This window comes from Eubalaena glacialis, chromosome 3 (genome assembly GCF_028564815.1).
Source record: "Eubalaena glacialis isolate mEubGla1 chromosome 3, mEubGla1.1.hap2.+ XY, whole genome shotgun sequence".
NCBI lineage: Eukaryota > Metazoa > Chordata > Mammalia > Artiodactyla > Balaenidae > Eubalaena > Eubalaena glacialis.
In genome coordinates, this window is record NC_083718.1 from 166979114 (window position 1) to 166996886 (window position 17773).

Genomic DNA, 17773 nt, shown 5'->3' on the forward strand with positions numbered 1-17773 from the left:
GTGCGCGGGCTTTCTCTAGTTGTGGCGAGTGGGGTCTACTCTTTGTTGTGGTGTGCGGGCTTCTCACTGCGGTGGTTTCTCTTGTTGTGGAGCACAGGCGCTAGGCGCGCGGGCTTCAGTAGTCGCATGCGGGCTATGTAGTTGTAGCTCACAGGTTGTAGAGCACAAGCTCAGTATTTGTGGCACACAGGCTTAGCTGCTCCGCGGCATGTGGGATCTTCCCAGACCAGGGCTCGAACCTGTGTCCCCTGCATTGGCAGGCGGATTCTTAACCACTGCGCCACCAGGGAAGCCCCATATATATATTTTTTTGAATTTTATTTTATTTATTTTTTTATTCAGCAGGTTCTTATTAGTTATCCATTTTATACATATCAGTGTATATATGTCAATCCCATTCTCCCAATTCTAGATATTTTAATATTGTAGTTTTAAAGTATCTTAATCTGTTCATAAAGTGTTTTGAGGTAGAATTAAGAAAAATGTTAAATTCCTCTGTGATTCGTGTTTGTAAATTATTAGTCTATATACACACACACAAAATCAAGGCCTTTCTCTTTGAACAAAGAGGGCACTCAAGCCTATTGAGACATTTATACTGCTAGACCAAACCAGTACTCCAATGAGGTTCCAAAATGAAATCAGTAAGATGGTGTGTGTGAAATCGGTAAGATTTTATTTCTCTAAGTTTATTGGCCCAGCACAAGGCGGAAGAGATAGCAGGCACTTAATTTATGCTTTTGAACCGGAGACTGCTGTTCTTTCTGGGGAAGGACACCAGCAGGCTGCTCGTAAGGACAATCAAGAAAGAAAGGAGCCTTCTAACATCTCTCCCCAGGAGCTGATAGGGCCCTGGGTATTTGCTTTCACGGGAAAATTGCTCTGGCGAACCCATTCAAATATCTCCCAGCAAATCACCGTGGCCTACAGCCAACTCCTTTTCCGCTCATTGGCCGACTGGAAACTTCAACCACTCCACGCCTCCCGCCTCTCATCGGGAGCCAATAGGAAAGATTAGTTTTTCGTAACTTAGTGTCATCAACTACAGCACTTGCAACTGGCTTCTGGAGCTACCGATCGAGAAGTAGGCGGGGCCGTGCCAGCCGGCCTATATAAGAAGAGGACAAAGGCGGCGCGCCGCCTGTGTCATCCGCCATCTTGTGCGAAGCAAGGTGGCCTCCACGTTCCCTGAACGTCTTCTCCGCTTCTGCCTCGACCGCCCCTTGATCACAGACATGTCTCGGGACCGGTTCCGAAGTCGGGGCGGTGGCGGTGGCGGTTTCCACCGACGCGGAGGGGGAGGCGGTCGCGGCGGCCTCCACGACTTCCGCTCCCCGCCACCCGGCATGGGCCTCAATCAGAACCGCGGACCTATGGGGCCCGGCCCGGGCCAGGGTGGCCCCAAGCCTCCGATCCCGCCACCGCCTCCGCACCAGCAACAGCAGCAGCCACCGCCGCAGCAGCCGCCACCACAGCAGCCGCCGCCGCTTCAGCCGCCGCCGCACCAGCCGCCGCATCCGCAGCCGCCGCATCCGCCGCCGCCGCCGCCACAGGACTCATCTAAGCCTGTCGTCCCTCAGGGACCCGGCCCGGCTCCCGGAGTAGGCAGCGCTCCCCCGGCCTCCGGCTCGGCGCCGCCCGCCACACCCCCGACTTCGGGGGCCCCCACGGGGCCAGGCCCCACCCCGACCCCGCCGCCCGCTGTCACCTCGGCGCCCCCCGGGGCGCCCCCGCCCGCGCCGCCGAGCAGCGGGGTCCCCACCACCCCCCCTCAGGCTGGCGGCCCGCCGCCTCCACCCGTGGGGGGCCCGGGCCCCGGACCTAAGCAGGGCCCAGGGGCCGTCGGCCCTAAAGGCGGCAAAATGCCAGGCGGGCCGAAGCCCGGCGGCGGCCCGGGCCTAAGCACTCCTGGCGGCCACCCCAAGCCGCCGCACCGAGGCGGCGGGGAGCCCCGCGGGGGCCGGCAACACCACACGCCCTACCACCAGCAGCACCACCAGGGGCCGCCGCCCGGCGGGCCCGGGGGCCGCAGCGAGGAGAAGATCTCTGATTCCGAGGTGAGTGTCTCCCTGAGCTACGGGCCGGTTTCCCTAAGATGGCGGCGGACCCCCCCCCCCGCCCTCCATTTTGTTGGAGACCGGAAAGGGCGCCTGCGCGCGTGGGTGGGGGGCGGGGCCGGCTGCTGGAGTGAGGGGCGGACGGCTCGGGTCCGCCAGCTGCCCCCCCACCCCCCCGCCCGGGATAGGCCTCCCGGCTGGCGGAGAACTGACGGAAGGAGGCGCTGAGAAGCTATGATGGGCCTTGTTAAAGCTAGCAGATCCTGGGAGCCAGAGTAGGGTGGAGTATAGCGTGAAATGTAGGATTGGAGAGATCGAGGGAGTCCTGGTCTTACACGCGCAGGCCCAGGGCTTGTCGACAACGGAATTTTGGTCGTTTTCTTTGTTTAATATCCCACCACCATTTTAATTTTTGCCCACTCTGATTTTGATTTTGAGGCTTAGCATAAACGGCTGACGAGGTTCCTGGTATAGAGTTTACTCTATAGAGAGGTCTGTGGCTGTTTTCGAGAGTATTCTGGATGGTTTAGGCTCTTTGATGTTCGGACTAATTACATTGGAAATCCCGTAAATGTAGTAGCATCTTTAACTTTAAATGGAATAGGAGAGCAACGTGACTGTAACATACCCAGTTTGGGAAGAACGAAAATTATTATTGGGTCTTCCTATTTGCAGAGGTAACTGGTATCTGAAAATTCCTTTCCTTTTTCACTAGGGGTTTAAAGCCAACTTGTCTCTCTTGAGGAGGCCTGGAGAGAAAACTTACACACAGCGTTGTCGGTTGTTTGTTGGTAATCTACCTGCTGATATCACGGAGGATGAATTCAAAAGATTATTTGCTAAATATGGAGAACCAGGAGAAGTTTTTATCAACAAAGGCAAAGGATTCGGATTTATTAAGCTTGTGAGTCTTTTTGGTTTTGTTTGTTTTTTTGGTGAAATTAAAAGGGTCTTTTTTTTCCTACAACAAACATAGTGTTTTTTAAACCAACAAGAATAAATTAGTTTTTAAATTTTTCATCACTCACACAAAAGTTGCAGCTGCTGTACAGTGCATAATTGTTGGTATCTAAGAAAGGAAGGGAGTGGGCGGGTAAGGTATTTACCTCCCTCCCCTGAATGGTGTAAGGGAGGGCTGCCTGGAGATAGTTGAGCTGAGAGCTGTCAGAAGAATAGGATCCGGGAGTTAGGCTTATGGTAATTTTAAGGTGGGCATTAGCCAGTTTTGAGGTCATTAACGTGACTGTATGTCTTGATGCTTTCAGGAATCTAGAGCGTTAGCTGAAATTGCTAAAGCTGAACTTGATGATACACCCATGAGAGGTAGACAGCTTCGGGTTCGATTTGCCACACATGCTGCTGCCCTTTCTGTTCGAAATCTTTCACCTTATGTTTCCAATGAACTGTTGGAAGAAGCCTTTAGTCAGTTTGGTCCTATTGAAAGGGCTGTTGTAATTGTGGATGATCGTGGAAGATCTACAGGGAAAGGCATTGTTGAATTTGCTTCTAAACCAGCAGCAAGAAAAGCATTTGAAAGATGCAGTGAAGGTGTTTTCTTACTAACAACGTAAGTTTTTATGTTTATTCTAATAACTTTTATTTATTAACTTGTATGAAGAAAATGCAATGAAACTGGAACAAAATTAAGATGGAACCATTTTTGTTGTTAGAACTCCTCGTCCAGTCATTGTGGAACCACTTGAACAGTTAGATGATGAAGATGGTCTTCCTGAAAAACTTGCACAGAAGAATCCAATGTATCAAAAGTAAGATCCGTTGAACTTTTGGGCAGTTTTTAATTTAAGTGTAAACGAGAACTTGCTAGAGTAATATTTCAGTTTTGCTTAAAATGTGCAAAGTTCTTTGAAACGGATGGGCATAATGAAAACCTCAGGCTCAGAAAGCTAGAGGTTTTGAAGCAGTTACTCAAATACCTAGTGTTGTCTCTGAGGTAGGTATATTTCACATGCATTCTTGTTTTGTTCTTAATAGTTGTTAGGATGTGTTGTAGGTATCCTCTTTTTTTTTTTTTTTTAATTATTTTTGGCTGCGTTGGGTCTTCGCTGCTGCACGCGGGGGCTTTCTCTAGTTGCAGAGAGCGGGGGCTACTCTTTGTTGCGGTGCGTGGGCTTCTCATTGCGGTGTCTTCTGTTGTTGTGGAGCACAGGCTCTAGGTGCACAGGTTTCAGTAGTTGTGACTCACGGGCTCTAGGTGCACAGGCTCAGTAGTTGTGGCACACGGGCTTAGTTGCTCCGCGGCATGTGGGATCTTCCCGGACCAGTGCTTGAACCTGTTTCCCCTGCATTGGCAGGAGGATTCTTAATCTCTACGCCACTAGGGAAGCCTGGTATCCTCATTTTTAAGGGTTGAAAAAATATTCCTTGAATCAGAATTTGGCTAGGGAAACGAGTTAGAAAGTGAGGAAGGTAGGATTTATCTTCAGTGCCCATGTTACTGTTGACTGTGTCTTTCTGGAACATGTATTGTTTTTGCTGTAAAAATATCTTAAGAATCAAGGTGATCTATGCTTTTCAGTAATTCTTAGCAGTAACAGGCCAGTGAAGGGACTAGTGTTTTTAGGGGAAATCAAATACATTTTTCATGTGCATCTATAAATTGGTTCATATTTAAATATTGTCAGGGAGAGAGAAACCCCTCCTCGTTTTGCCCAGCATGGCACATTTGAGTATGAGTATTCTCAGAGGTGGAAGTCCCTGGATGAAATGGAAAAACAGCAGCGGGAACAAGTTGAAAAAAACATGAAAGATGCAAAGGACAAATTGGAAAGTGAAATGGAAGATGCCTATCATGAGCATCAGGCAAATCTTTTGCGTCAAGGTAAAGGACTCTCTGTGAACATTACCGTTAGGGTCGTTTGCCTTTTGAACTTACTAGAATTTCATTAATGTGAATGTATGACAAAATTTTCCAATGTTCAGATCTGATGAGACGCCAGGAAGAATTAAGACGCATGGAAGAACTTCATAATCAAGAAATGCAGAAACGTAAAGAGATGCAATTAAGGTAAAATCTTGTTAAATTAAGTCTTCTGCATTAAATGTACCTAAATTTTGCAGGTGAGTCAGATGAAATAGAGGTGTTGAATACTATGGCAGCGTCGGTTTAATGCTTAAATTGAAATAGAGTGTAAGATTTTTGTTATAAGGCTCACTTACTTTGCTGGAATACCTTTAGGGCTATTCTTAGTCACTGTCCCAGCCTTTGTGTGTATTTGCTGTAACCTAGACTTTGTAATGCTCTTAAGCAAACTACTAGTTTTTTTTCAAATTGAATTTTTAAAATGTGGATAAAACTTTAGTTTTTACGTTTGATGAATGTTTCTAGGCAAGAGGAGGAACGACGTAGGAGGGAAGAAGAGATGATGATTCGTCAACGTGAGATGGAAGAACAAATGAGACGCCAAAGAGAGGAAAGTTATAGCCGGATGGGCTACATGGATCCGGTAAGTAAACTTCTTTTGCAGTGTAACTGGAGTTTTCTACAAAGTTTGTAGACATCTAGGATGAAATTTTATTCAGTTAAATATAACCTTTCATATTGCAGCCATTCTGCCATTTTTTCTCTTTTTAACTCAAGTGTATTATGATTGATATGCCTTTTCCGTTGAGTTTTATCTTTTCCTTGGGTGGGCCAAAAGATTTCATTGGTTGGGAAGAAGCTTGCTTTATAGGTCTTTTGATAATGGAGTCTCACCTGGTTTCAGAATACTGATTTTTAAAATTACCTTATTGTTTTTTTCCTTTAAGTTGAAAAACAATTTTTTTTTTAAGCTTTGGAAATTCTTTTGTACTCAAGAATGCTTGGTATGGGTTTAGTACAGGTGTATGAACGGGTTTTTTTTCTTTCAGAGAGAAAGAGACATGAGAATGGGTGGTGGAGGAGCAATGAACATGGGAGGTAAGAATGAAAATTAAATTAGTAATACCATTGAAGAGCAGTATTCTGGTTGAGTTGTAACCAGCATTTTTGTTTCCTAGATCCCTATGGTTCAGGAGGCCAGAAATTTCCACCTCTAGGTGGTGGTGGTGGCATAGGTTATGAAGCTAATCCTGGAGTTCCACCGGCAACAATGAGTGGTTCCATGATGGGAAGTGACATGGTAATGTATCCTGTGGGACATAGTTCAAAAGGAAATTCTCGTTTTCACAACTTATGTGTGTGTGTGTTTTTGTTTTTGTTTTTAAGTAGGTGACTGGACCTCTTTTAGTTCCCCCATCATGTAAATCATAGTATTGAGGAATACTTTGGCAACATAGAAGAACTCAATGTGGTAACCTAAACAGATAAGGTTGCCAACAAAAAGTCAATGCTTTTAGTAGTATGTTGGAATTATCTTTGGCAATAAGTAGACTTAGGTGCTTTCCATTCTATTGCTTGTGTACTTTTGCACTATAGCTCATGGCAAATCCAAATTCTAAACGTTAGATAATGTAACATTATTCTACATCCACGTGAGAGTAATCAAATGGCAAGCTGTCATTCGTTAAGCTGGTATTTGCCATAAGTGTGAATCAGACTTGTTTGTAGCTTTAGGCATGTTTTAGCAATGTGTAGGACTTTGACCTATATTTGGTGTGACTTCTACCCATGAAAAAGGAATTGTTTAGTCTTCGGACTCGTCGTTTCCCACCTGTTGGGCCTGTCTATAGGTGTACCTTCTAAAATAAACTGACATTTCTGTTTTGCTACAGGGTAGCAAAAGTCAATGATAATTTTAAGCATACTAGTTGTGTGCATTTGATCTGAACCTTCTTGATGCTGTCATATTTTAGCTGTACAGATAGCCTGTCAGGATACGTTAGAACAACCAAGTGAATTGGTCTGAGTGGCTGTGTTAGGACTTCACAATCCTTAGAAGAACTGAGTATTGGCTGTAGAGGTGGGTTTGGAGAAAAGTACATTGTCACAACTGAATTGAATCTGATTAGTTCACCTACAGGCTTTTGGCAAAGGAGGGAAGCTGCAGCATATAGCTCACTAGATTCATTTTACAAATAAGAACATAAGAATTTAGAATGGGGCCTCATCTATTTAAAATCTACTTAAGGCTTTTGAGAATTAGAATCATAAATAGCTGGTTGGGTTAAATGTAGTGCTGTTAGCTTTCTTCAAATTGAATTTTAAAAATAATGTAGGTAACATTTTGGTTTATATCTTTTCTAATACGCAGGTGTAGGTATGTATCAAATTTGTAACTGTAATTTGACATGATGTTCCCACAGTTAAGATTCTGTAGTCCATGTGACATGTAGCTCCTGGGTTCTAAGATACTGTAATAACATAGTTGTAAAACCCCCAAATTTCCTTTTTACCTTTTTGAGATAAAACATACAATACAGCGCGCTGAAAACCTAAAAATGTTAGGATTTTGAAATAGTTTGAAGGATTAGGATTTAGTCTTTTTATAGTAGCCCTATAGTATTTTGTAGGAAGCATGTTGAAATCATTTATAGGAACAGTTAAACCCTGATGCCGTTTTAGTTTCTGGGGGGTTTTTGTTCTGGTTTTGGGGTGTTTTTTTTTTTTTTTCCTAGCAATACTCTGAATAACTGGTCTGTTTTAAATGGAATTTGAAAGATAGTTCAGGCTGCTGTGCTTTTGCATATCTATAGGGTTTTTCTGTTTGGGAAGATAGGTTTCTAGGACTAGAAGTACCTAAAACTAGATGGAATAATGAAGTCCTGCTTTATTGCAGTCACTTAAGCTTGGTGTTAATGCTGTTTGGGAGACACCCAAAAAAAACACGGAATCATAACTGTCAGTGGACTTTTCACAGACCTAAGGGGAAAGTTGGGCTGTTATGAGGGTGGGCTGTATATTCAGTCAATTTGCAACTATAGAGAACAGTACTGTGAACATAATTGTCTCTGGTTATACAGTGATGGCTCTGAAGGTGGTATACCTGTGAGAATATGGCAACACACTTTTATATCAAGTTACTGTGCCGGTTAAGTGATTAAATCTATTAGTCTTTTATTCTTTTTCTTTTTGTAGTCTGGTAGCATTTTATTAAAACTTTGAACCTTTTAAGATTTCTGCAACTTAGCAGATGTGTCTTAAGATCTTGAAAAGCACCAGGTTTCTTATGCAGCACATACCACTAACTGGTGAGTAGGTCTTTGTCACTTCATTGAGTGAATTGAATCTGTCTGGTTGGGCTTGTTAGGCTTACATGGAAATTAAATTTCCTGTTCAGACCTTGAAAGTGAGAAGTGTGTAAGCTTTTCAGTGGGTTAATCTGATGTGAAATTTCTTAAAACTCATTTTGGAATGGGTTTTCACATCTGCACTAATTCTTAAATTTTTTAGCACTACAGGGAAGATCTATTCTTTGAAACAGGTGTATGAGAATGGCTCAAGTGGGAACATACCACAAGGCATGTATTATCGTAAACTAATTTTCAAATTACCCTTTTTTCCTTTCTATGTTCCCGGTACCTGTGGATCGACTCATTGGTGATTGTATCGACGAACGTTGACTACGGAACCTTCTAAAATATTTACTTAACACACATGGACATCAACTACATATAATGAACTGTTACTTACTGTTCCAATAGCGTACTGAGCGCTTTGGGCAGGGAGGTGCGGGACCTGTGGGTGGACAGGGTCCTAGAGGAATGGGGCCTGGAACTCCGGCAGGGTATGGTAGAGGGAGAGAGGAGTATGAAGGCCCAAACAAAAAACCCCGATTTTAGATGTGATATCTAGGCTTTCATTCCAGTTTGTTTTTGTCTTTTCTTGTTTAGATACCAATCTTTTAAATTCTTGCATTTTAGTAAGAAAGCTACCTTTTTATGGATGTTAGCAGTTTATTGACCTAATATTTGTAAATGGTCTGTTTGGGCAGATAAAATTATGTAATGCAGTGTTTGAAACGGGGGAATTCTTTTTCCTTTTTTTCCTTTTTTTTTTTTTTGACTGTATAATGTCCCTCAATTTATGGCAGTGTACTTTGTGCCACTGAATTTCCAAAGTGTACCAATTTTTTTTTTTTACTGTGCTTCAAATAAATAGAAAAAATAGTTAAGATTTTGATCTTCAACTTTGCCATTCATGCTTCTATGCACATTAGGCTAGGTATTCCACTTGGAAAGCATAAGAGTGTCTAGGCCTTTGAATGGCATATGCCATTTCTGGGAAATGTATTTGTAGGCTAAGTATTGCTTTCTACATTTAAGTACCCCCTTGTTTTAAAAAGAAGAAATGCATATTGAAGTAGTTTCATGATTTGATTTGTTTGGCGTTATAGGAAGCAAGCCGGTGCTAAGTATTTTTAAATGGCTATGTAAGCAAAGCTGAACTGTAAATCTTCATTCAGGAATGTGTATTAAGATTATGGAATGGGTGTAAGACTATTGGTAGGGGGAGAAAGTGGGTATGACTTAAATGGATCTTTTATGGCCCTATGATCTATCCTTTCCTTGAAAGTTTCTGAAGAACAAGTGGAAAGATCATTTTGTTGCATTCCTCCATTCTTGTTTTTTTAAAGAACGAGTCCCAAGCCCTATGAACGGCTTGTATTGAACTTTCACATTTGAATTAAAGATTGTTAAACATGAAGTCTTTTCATGTATTACTTCAAGTGATTTATAAAGATGGGGTTTAGTCTGAATAATTCAACTCGAAAGTAAGGTATAGTCATCATAAAGTAGGTTTGGCTATGTATACATTTGTACTTTGTAACTTTTACATCTCCTTGTGCTACTTCTGTTGGGCAAAAATCTGTAGGACTATAAAAAAAAACCTATTTTCTTTTCTAAGAGCTGGTAGTGACTGTTAATAACAAATAGGGTTGCAGAGAACTATTCTTACTGTGAAATATTTTTAACCTGTTTTTCCATAGTTTCCTTTTGATGTAGCACTAAATCTGGAGAGTTGCTCCTGCTACACAGTACAAATATCCCTTTCTCCCACCATAAAGCTTTGGAGCTTTTCGATGGTGTTGTCAGTTTATCGTCAACTTCATTGAATCTCCTTTCATTAGAGACATTTTGACTTATTAATAAAATAGATCGTTACTGTTGTCTGTTAGTACAATGGGAATCTGCTTTCCCATGTTCATATTGTTAGCAGAGGAATAACTTCCTAAAAGTAGTAGGTAAGGTAACTGAATGGTTTGGCTTTGTTCTTAGTTATGTTTCCATTCAAATTTGTACATTATAGAACTCTTACTATGGAATGTGTCTTCCTCCTTCTCACCTCTGTTGGTGTTAATTGGCAAAAGTAAAATTCTAAACCAAATCTTTGTTTAAATACTGAAGGCTTAGTATTGTGCCTGAGTACAAAGGGAAACCTGTTGTTGAAACAATTGAGCACTTGTGCATAGGAAACCTGTTAATACTAAAAGTAAAACACTAGTGGGGTATAAAGGCATGCCACCAAATTCTGGTTGTGTGACTGACAGGTACCTGGTGTGCTAATTAAGGGAGAGAATCTCATTAGAAAATGTTCATTATTTCTGTTCACCAAGACACTTGGAAATGAGTAGTTCTACCATAATTATATCAATGAGGAAGTTTTGTCCCAAGTCAAGTTATTAATTGGTGATAATGTATGAGATTTTCTGTACCGGAAACAAGGGTCTTGATTTGAAAGGAGTCCATTACAATTTGATTGAATTGTATGGTAGGGACTCCACTAATGATAAGAAAATGAGGGGTGTTCATGGGACACCCACAGAGGGTGAACTTGAATGTGTGGGCGGGGGCTGGTGGGGAAATGGAAACATCTGCCTATAAAATTAATGTTTCAGTTTATTTTTCAGATTACATGCCTTTCTTTATAAGGGATGCTGGCACAGACCCCTAAAATAAGCTTTTGGTAGTACTGTACCTTTGAAGAGTGGTGAAGGATGCTAATGGATAATCTCCTGAAAGTTGTGGTTTTGATAGCCTTACTGTGTAGAATTGCTAAACGTTGTTTAGCAAGTAATGTTGCTTAGTTTCAACTAAGTTTTGACTTTTAATCACTGAAACAGCAGTGTACCAAGGGTCGTAAGCTACTCAAATAGACTTTCAACAAGTCTTGGAATGTATATGATAGTTTTTAGCCTAATGTGAATTTGAATCATCTTTAAAAGTAGATTCCTAAAAGCTGATTTATGAAACTTGGGGTGGGAAAGGGAAAGTAGTACTTTTGAAGTATTTTAGCCATTTTTCTCATTTAAAGAAACCACCTGCCCCCGTTTCCTCTTCTCCACTTTCTCTCATAATTTTGTTTTAAGAGGAGCACTGATTGTTTTTAAACTTACTACTCCTCTTATAATTCCTAATCTTTAAAAACTGCATTCTCTAAGAGATCCCAGTGTATTTAATAGGTGTTTTAGAAACTTAACCCATTGGCTCAACGTTTAGTGAAACCATAATCCTCTTTGCTTAGATAAACTTCTAAGAAATACTGTAAGCCCCACCACTCTTTATTAGATGTATTATATCACTGATATAAACAGACAATAATTTGGGAAATTGTAATGTTACGCCTGTGCAATTTTTATAAGTGGCATATTATGGCAGATAAAAATTTAGATACTTGGCTTTTCTTGGGCAAGCCACTAAGTTGTGGCGGAATATTTTCTGGTGTTCTTGGACTGCAATTATGCACTATTAAAGTAGTGGCCTGCTACATAACTGCATTTAGCCAGCATTTCTGCAGTGCGTAACTGTGAGGAACGTAGTACCGCAAATGGCAATGGACATTAGGACCCGGATGTAGTATTCCTGCTTGCTCCGAGATTCTCATTGCCGACTGCATACAGGTAGGTAACAAGCAATATAATCTAACTTGGTGACTTGCTATGTACTTTTATTCCGTGGGCATTCTGACATCATACTTCTGACAATGAAATTACAGTGCAGCACCTAACACCTGTATGATAAAGCTAGCTTATATCAAAACTGCGTGGGTTTGGGTTTAGAGCTGTAATTTGTCAGGCAGAATTCAGTGCTGTTGCAGTTCTCAGATAAAAAGTGCAAACTTGATTATTTGGTATATCTGATTCAGTTGTGTGGTTTTTAGTTGCATTGTAACTGAAGATAACATGAAACACATCAGTGGTGTGGGGGAGAGGGGACCATACCATACTTGGGAAGTAAGAGTGCTTTTAAGCATCTTGACACAGACTGTACAGCATGTGATAATTAGTTTCTTTTGTAGCAAACTGACCTGCCCATAGGTCAGCAATATCAATTTAAGTATAATCTTGGTAATTACTCTGCAGGTTGAGTGAATTAAGACTAAAAGTACAGTTTTTTTGTAATGTGATTTAAAAATTTTTTTAAATGGGCTCCATGGGAACACCTTTGTTACTAACTTGGGGCATAGATGGGAATCTAACATGAGTAGTTCAAGTTCTGTGATTTGTCTAAATATGTTTATACTCTAAACCTGGGGGAAAGTGGTGTGGCATGTTGACTTGCCTTTTGAATACATGTTGGGAATCATTTCCCAATCATAAGACTTCGTCGTATTCTGTAGGATAACTGCAAATGTTCAGAGTAGCTTTTTGAATTTGGTTCCCTTAGCTTTAGGGATGTGATGTTACAATCCAAACTGTTCGATTACCAAAACAATAAGTCTTCAAAAGCACCTTCCTTTGTTGCTTAGGATTTAAGCTTTGCATCGACTGTTGTTCCAGACCTCAATTCAACTGAACGTTGGTCTATGAACTGGTTTTTAGCTAGCATGCATGAGAAACAGCTTTCGTGTATAATGTTTTCTGCTCTGTAACTGGAAAGTTTGGTTTATTTTGCGTAAATGTTGGTAAAACTCTTCATGACTATGAGAAATTTCTTTCATTGTATCAAGAAAAATGGCTTGTTCTTTGGCAAGCGATTCACAGGGTGGGGACAAATTTGTACTTTAATACGTAGTCCATTCAACCAAATGACTCTCCTGCTAGATGAAAGAGCAAATGATGACTAGTTTAGCTCTCTATATTAGTAATACAATGCATATCAAACATAGTGCTCAGTATTAGTGACAAGAGTGTCACTAAATTGGCATGCAACCCTGATGGGGTTTTCCTGTGGCATAATCCATTAAGTCGGTGGCCAGCACTTGCTACCGTGGTTCAGTGATTGTTTAGAAATAAAAGCGCAGGTTTGTTTCTTAACAGTCAATAACAATTTTGAGAGAATGTACTTGTTACAATATATGGACATCATTGGGGTGGGGGGGTAATTTTGCTTCATTCTGCTTATCTCAAGATGAATAGGCTTTTGCACTTTCGATGAGAAACCTGTGACTTGAGTCAATTCTTACTAGTTTTGATTTGTATGTAGCTGTAATTTGTGAATCTTAGTGCAGAGGGTCTTAAAAAAAATCACTGAGTCAAAAAGCTGGGGATAAATGGGTTTCAGTAATAACTCTATATACTGAGGTGCTCGCATTGTATTTCATAGTCTTTTCTTGTTACAAACCAAAATTATTTTTAATGAAACTGGTCGGAAGTTCAGAGGTGTGATGCCAGAATGCATTTTCGTACTGTTAGGCCCTTGGAACAGATACCGGTGCTTTATGAAAGATGAAAGAAATGCAATGGGTGCTCTTCACATAAGGTTGCAAAACCTACAAAGAATGCATAATAGTTTCACTTTTCCCCAATAAAGAGATGCGTGTGGCTAGTTTTGGACTTTTAACCTTAATGGGGGTTGCATGTTTCCTATTGTTAATCATTGTCAGCTGCAGTGACATGATACACAGTCCTGCATTTACTGCCTTTCCCTTAATGATTTTGGACAGGTTTTAGAGAGCCAGGATGTTTGTTCTGGGCCTTTATTTGGTTTTGGCTTTAGCTGATAATGTTTCAGTGCTCTGTCAGCTAGTGCAGTTCTCAAATGGCTGCCTATTAGGGAAAGAATTCAGAGGATTTGGCTGCTCCTAATCATGTGTCATTGCTGCTAGATAATGATTGGCAATTTTTAAGACTCAACTGTGGAAATCTCACAGTTGGTAAACCATCAAACATAAAAATGTTGCTTTTGAACACCAGTGCTGAAAAGATTTATTTGGAGGGTGAAAAAGGGGCTGGATGCAGCATAGGATAATCTGGAGAATGGAGGAAGAATGCAAAACGATATAGTATCCCTTATGGATGGTACATGTGCAACAGGGAACTATTTCATATACTCTTGGCAGTCGCTGATAGGGAGGAAGAAAAACCTGGAATTTGAATTAAGGCTGATCTTTCTGGTTTTTGTGCACTGTGGCCCTGCCAGGCATATATAGTGAAGGTGAATGTCTTCTCCCTCAGAAAAACTCAGGTTCCTTGCTGTCCCGATAAGGCATAGCTTCCCTGCCCTAATAACTTAAAACTCAGTGAGGACTTAAGAGGGAAAGAATGAGGCAAATATATAGGATTGCAGGATAACAACTGCATTGTTGTGTACTGTGGAAGGGGGAGGGCACTCTTGGTGGACTCCTGCTGAAGGTGGTCAGTCCACCTGAGAATGGAAGACATGCTTGGTGGGGAGCAGGGTACGTGCTTTTATATGAAAAGAGCCGATGTTAAAACTCACTTGGTAAGGTAAACGTTGTCACATACCTTCACATAAGGGATAGTATATTTTGGGTTGCAGTCAAACTTCATTGTGGTCAGACTGGTGAAAATGCAGTTAGGCTTTTGTATTTTAAAGAAGATACAGTTCTCATTCGAATTCAGGTGTCTACTGCTACCTTACGTCAGAATGATTTTAGATTTTTCCCCCCATGAAGTTTCTTCCTATTTTTTATGCTGTAACTTGCCCCCAATCTTTGTCTCTGGAATTTACTCTTTAAATTTTGAAATTAACTAGCATTTTCAAATCTTTATGCCCTTGTCTTTTATATTAACTTTTTTTTATTATTCTTTAGGTAAGAATGATTGATGTTGGCTGATATTGGAGTGTTCATTCCTTTGAAGTAAGTTTCCTTGGAAGTCTTAACCTGTAGAGGATTTTGGGTTTGATTTCTATTTAATGGTTAAATAATTTGATTTAGCTATGAGGGGTGAAAACTGTTTGATTTTTTTTTTTAAGATGTTCACCTCTCCTAAGATAATACCCCCCCCCTTTTTTTTTTTAATGTGTGCACGTGTGTGGGTGTATGTGAGTTGGAAAGAGAAAAGGTTGGGATTATTTATTACAAAGATGTCAGACAATAGAAGAAAAAGATGAAAGATTTAGATCAGAAAAGAAGGCTTGAATTAGTGGAGACATGTATTTTCAGTACTTTTAAAATCAACTTTGGACCAATTCAAAATCCCATTCCTTTTTACATAATAAATTGTGAGGAACAGTTGTCTAGTCATTGGTAGGAGGGAAAACCTGTTTTCAACAGGTTCATTCAACCTGTTGTTGATGTCAGAATAAAATGTACGTGTTAAAAATTAGTAAAAATGTAATATATGCTGAATATGTTATTTTAACACAGTTAATATTTTAATGATAGGTGGATAAGATATTTGTTCTCAAGACATCACACAGCATGAGCTGATCAAGAAGGAAAGCTACAACTTGATAGACTGATGAATTATCTAGGTAAGTTGAGTGATTCTTACTCTGTAAACTGCCTTCAGGAGGACTCTTGGGTGGTATAAAAATAACTACTCATGTGGATATCTCATTTTAATTTCTTCTACATTAAAACTTTCTTACCGGAAATATGTTTTTATAGCACACACTTAAATATTTAAACATTTTTACAGCCTTCTGAGGTGTGGTAGACCTTGTCTGTTTGGCTAAAGCCTCACAAAAACAGGACTTAAGTTTTAAATAAAAATATATAATCTGTATTCACCTCTGGGTCCATAAGACCATGTAGAAGAAGGTTCAGAAGATTTGAAGTTCCCTGCTTTTCATCAGATAGTTAAATGGTGGGATTACCTATAGTTGAGAATAGACAGAAAATAAAATAAATATAGGTGATGATCTAGAAGGGTTGGCAATTTTAAAGGGCAACTCAACTCTGCTGTTCTAGCTGGAAAGCAGTCGTAGACAGATGGACATGGCTGTGTTCCAATAAAACTTTTTTACAGAAAGGCGGCTTATAGATGGGGTACCTTACTGTCCCTTCATCTTGTAGAAATTGCATTCGTTCAGGGTATCACTTAGGTATAAAGGGCTGTCATAATCAGTTTGAAATTAACAAAACTGGGAGAATTGAGGCTATATCTTACACCTAGGAAGAGGGTGCCAATTAATGGAGTGTCTTGAATGTTAGAGATCTGCCTTGTAAGAAAGTTCTTGTAGAAAATGGAAGTAAAATTTAATAAACTCACTGGGTGAGTCTGATATTAAAATCATTTCTGCTGCTTTAAGCCTTAGTTATCTAAAGATCATTAAATACTATTACTACCACATTCCTTGATTAATGTTACTTTGCTGTTAGGGAGTTTACTTGGTTGATGCTGATAAATATTTGAGACCTTGATATGTGATTCTTAGGTCTTTTGGAGTAATTGTTTCCTTTAATTGGCAGGATCAGGTGAACTATGTCCCGAAAACCAGTGAGGAAGAGAGCAAAGAGGAATAAACAACCTGTTGTTTAATAAAGACATTTTAAAATCAGATTGTCCTTCCATTTGTTTTGGTTTTGTTTTTAAGTAGAGGACTCTTCCGTTTTCTAGAATTTTCTATATATGTCAGCAACTTGTTTCTAGGTGACATTAAAAAAGTCATTCCATGTTGTAAGTGTAAAACTACATAATTTAGGACTACTTCTTGAGGCCTTTTTGGCAGAGCTGCTTCAGCCTCTTAATTACTCATCAACCTGATGGCCCTACACTATCGAACTCACCTGATTTAGCCATCAGTATTTTAAAATTGACTTCAGTCTTTGTTTTATTCCTGAGATTACCATGTGATTAGCAGTTGTTAAAAAGCATTTTGTATATTACAAAAGCATTATCAGATTATGGTTATGGGTAGTCAGACATTACTTCACTAACAAGCAGAGACTGAATTGCGTCTTGCCAAATAACCATATTTTGGTTACCCTGAGTAGCAATTTCTTTAAAATGGAGTTGAATTTTATATGCAGTATAATGGGCAAATTCTCAGGATACCTATAAATGTAAGGAAAATACTGCTGGAATTTACTATAAAATCTGCTTATCCCCTCCATTCTTGAAGCTCTCATTAAAACTTGACAAGCTTTTAAAGGGCTCTTTCACACCAAATTAATATGAGGTGCGTATTAAAAGTAATTCGGGGTTTGCTTTTTGGTGGTTTTTTTGTTTTTGTTTTTTGGGGGCTGTGCCGCATGGCCTGCAGGATCTTAGTTTCCCTGACCAGGGATCAGACCTGTGCCCCCTGCAGTGGAAGCACAGAGTCCTAATCACTGGATCACTAGGGAATTCCCTTTAGTTTTTTAAAGTAACTGCAAAGGGAGAGAGTTGAAAGCCACAGCAGTCACTGGTCCCATGGAATTTGCTTTGAAAAGCTGTGTGTAGTCAGTACCAGGGACGAGACCCAAGATCCTGCTCTAAATGTTCATAATCATTTTGATTATCTGTGGTAGGCATATCTTCAGAGAGGCAAACGAGAGATCCCAAATCAAGAATCATCTGAGTCCATGTCTTGGTTCAACTGTTACTCCTTTCTGATTCCCAGCTTGCTTAGCATCTTTATGGGTCTCAAGGCAAAAATCTACAGTATGATATATTGGTTAGGAGTTACGGGGTCTTGCTACTGGAGTTCAAGTATTCTGAAATTTG

General features: G+C 40.4%; 1 protein-coding gene across 2 annotated transcripts; it reads left to right on the forward strand.

The window, feature by feature from the left end:
- Nucleotides 1-1152: 1152 nt before the first annotated feature.
- On the forward strand, nucleotides 1153-16625 carry SFPQ (splicing factor proline and glutamine rich). Of its 2 annotated transcripts, XR_009700399.1 has the most exons (12): nucleotides 1153-2057; nucleotides 2773-2961; nucleotides 3323-3624; nucleotides 3728-3823; nucleotides 4700-4896; nucleotides 4998-5082; nucleotides 5404-5521; nucleotides 5928-5976; nucleotides 6057-6178; nucleotides 14932-14979; nucleotides 15508-15596; nucleotides 16537-16625. XR_009700399.1 is itself a non-coding variant. In XM_061184510.1 (10 exons), the coding sequence occupies exons 1-10, from the start codon at nucleotides 1236-1238 to the stop codon at nucleotides 8775-8777; spliced, it is 2118 nt and encodes a 705-aa protein (XP_061040493.1). In that variant the 5' UTR covers nucleotides 1153-1235; the 3' UTR covers nucleotides 8778-9635. The 2 variants fall into 2 exon arrangements, 1 of the variants encoding a protein (XP_061040493.1); XM_061184510.1 differs by lacking the exons at nucleotides 14932-14979; nucleotides 15508-15596; nucleotides 16537-16625 and adding an exon at nucleotides 8640-9635.
- The last annotated feature ends 1148 nt before the right edge of the window (nucleotides 16626-17773 follow it).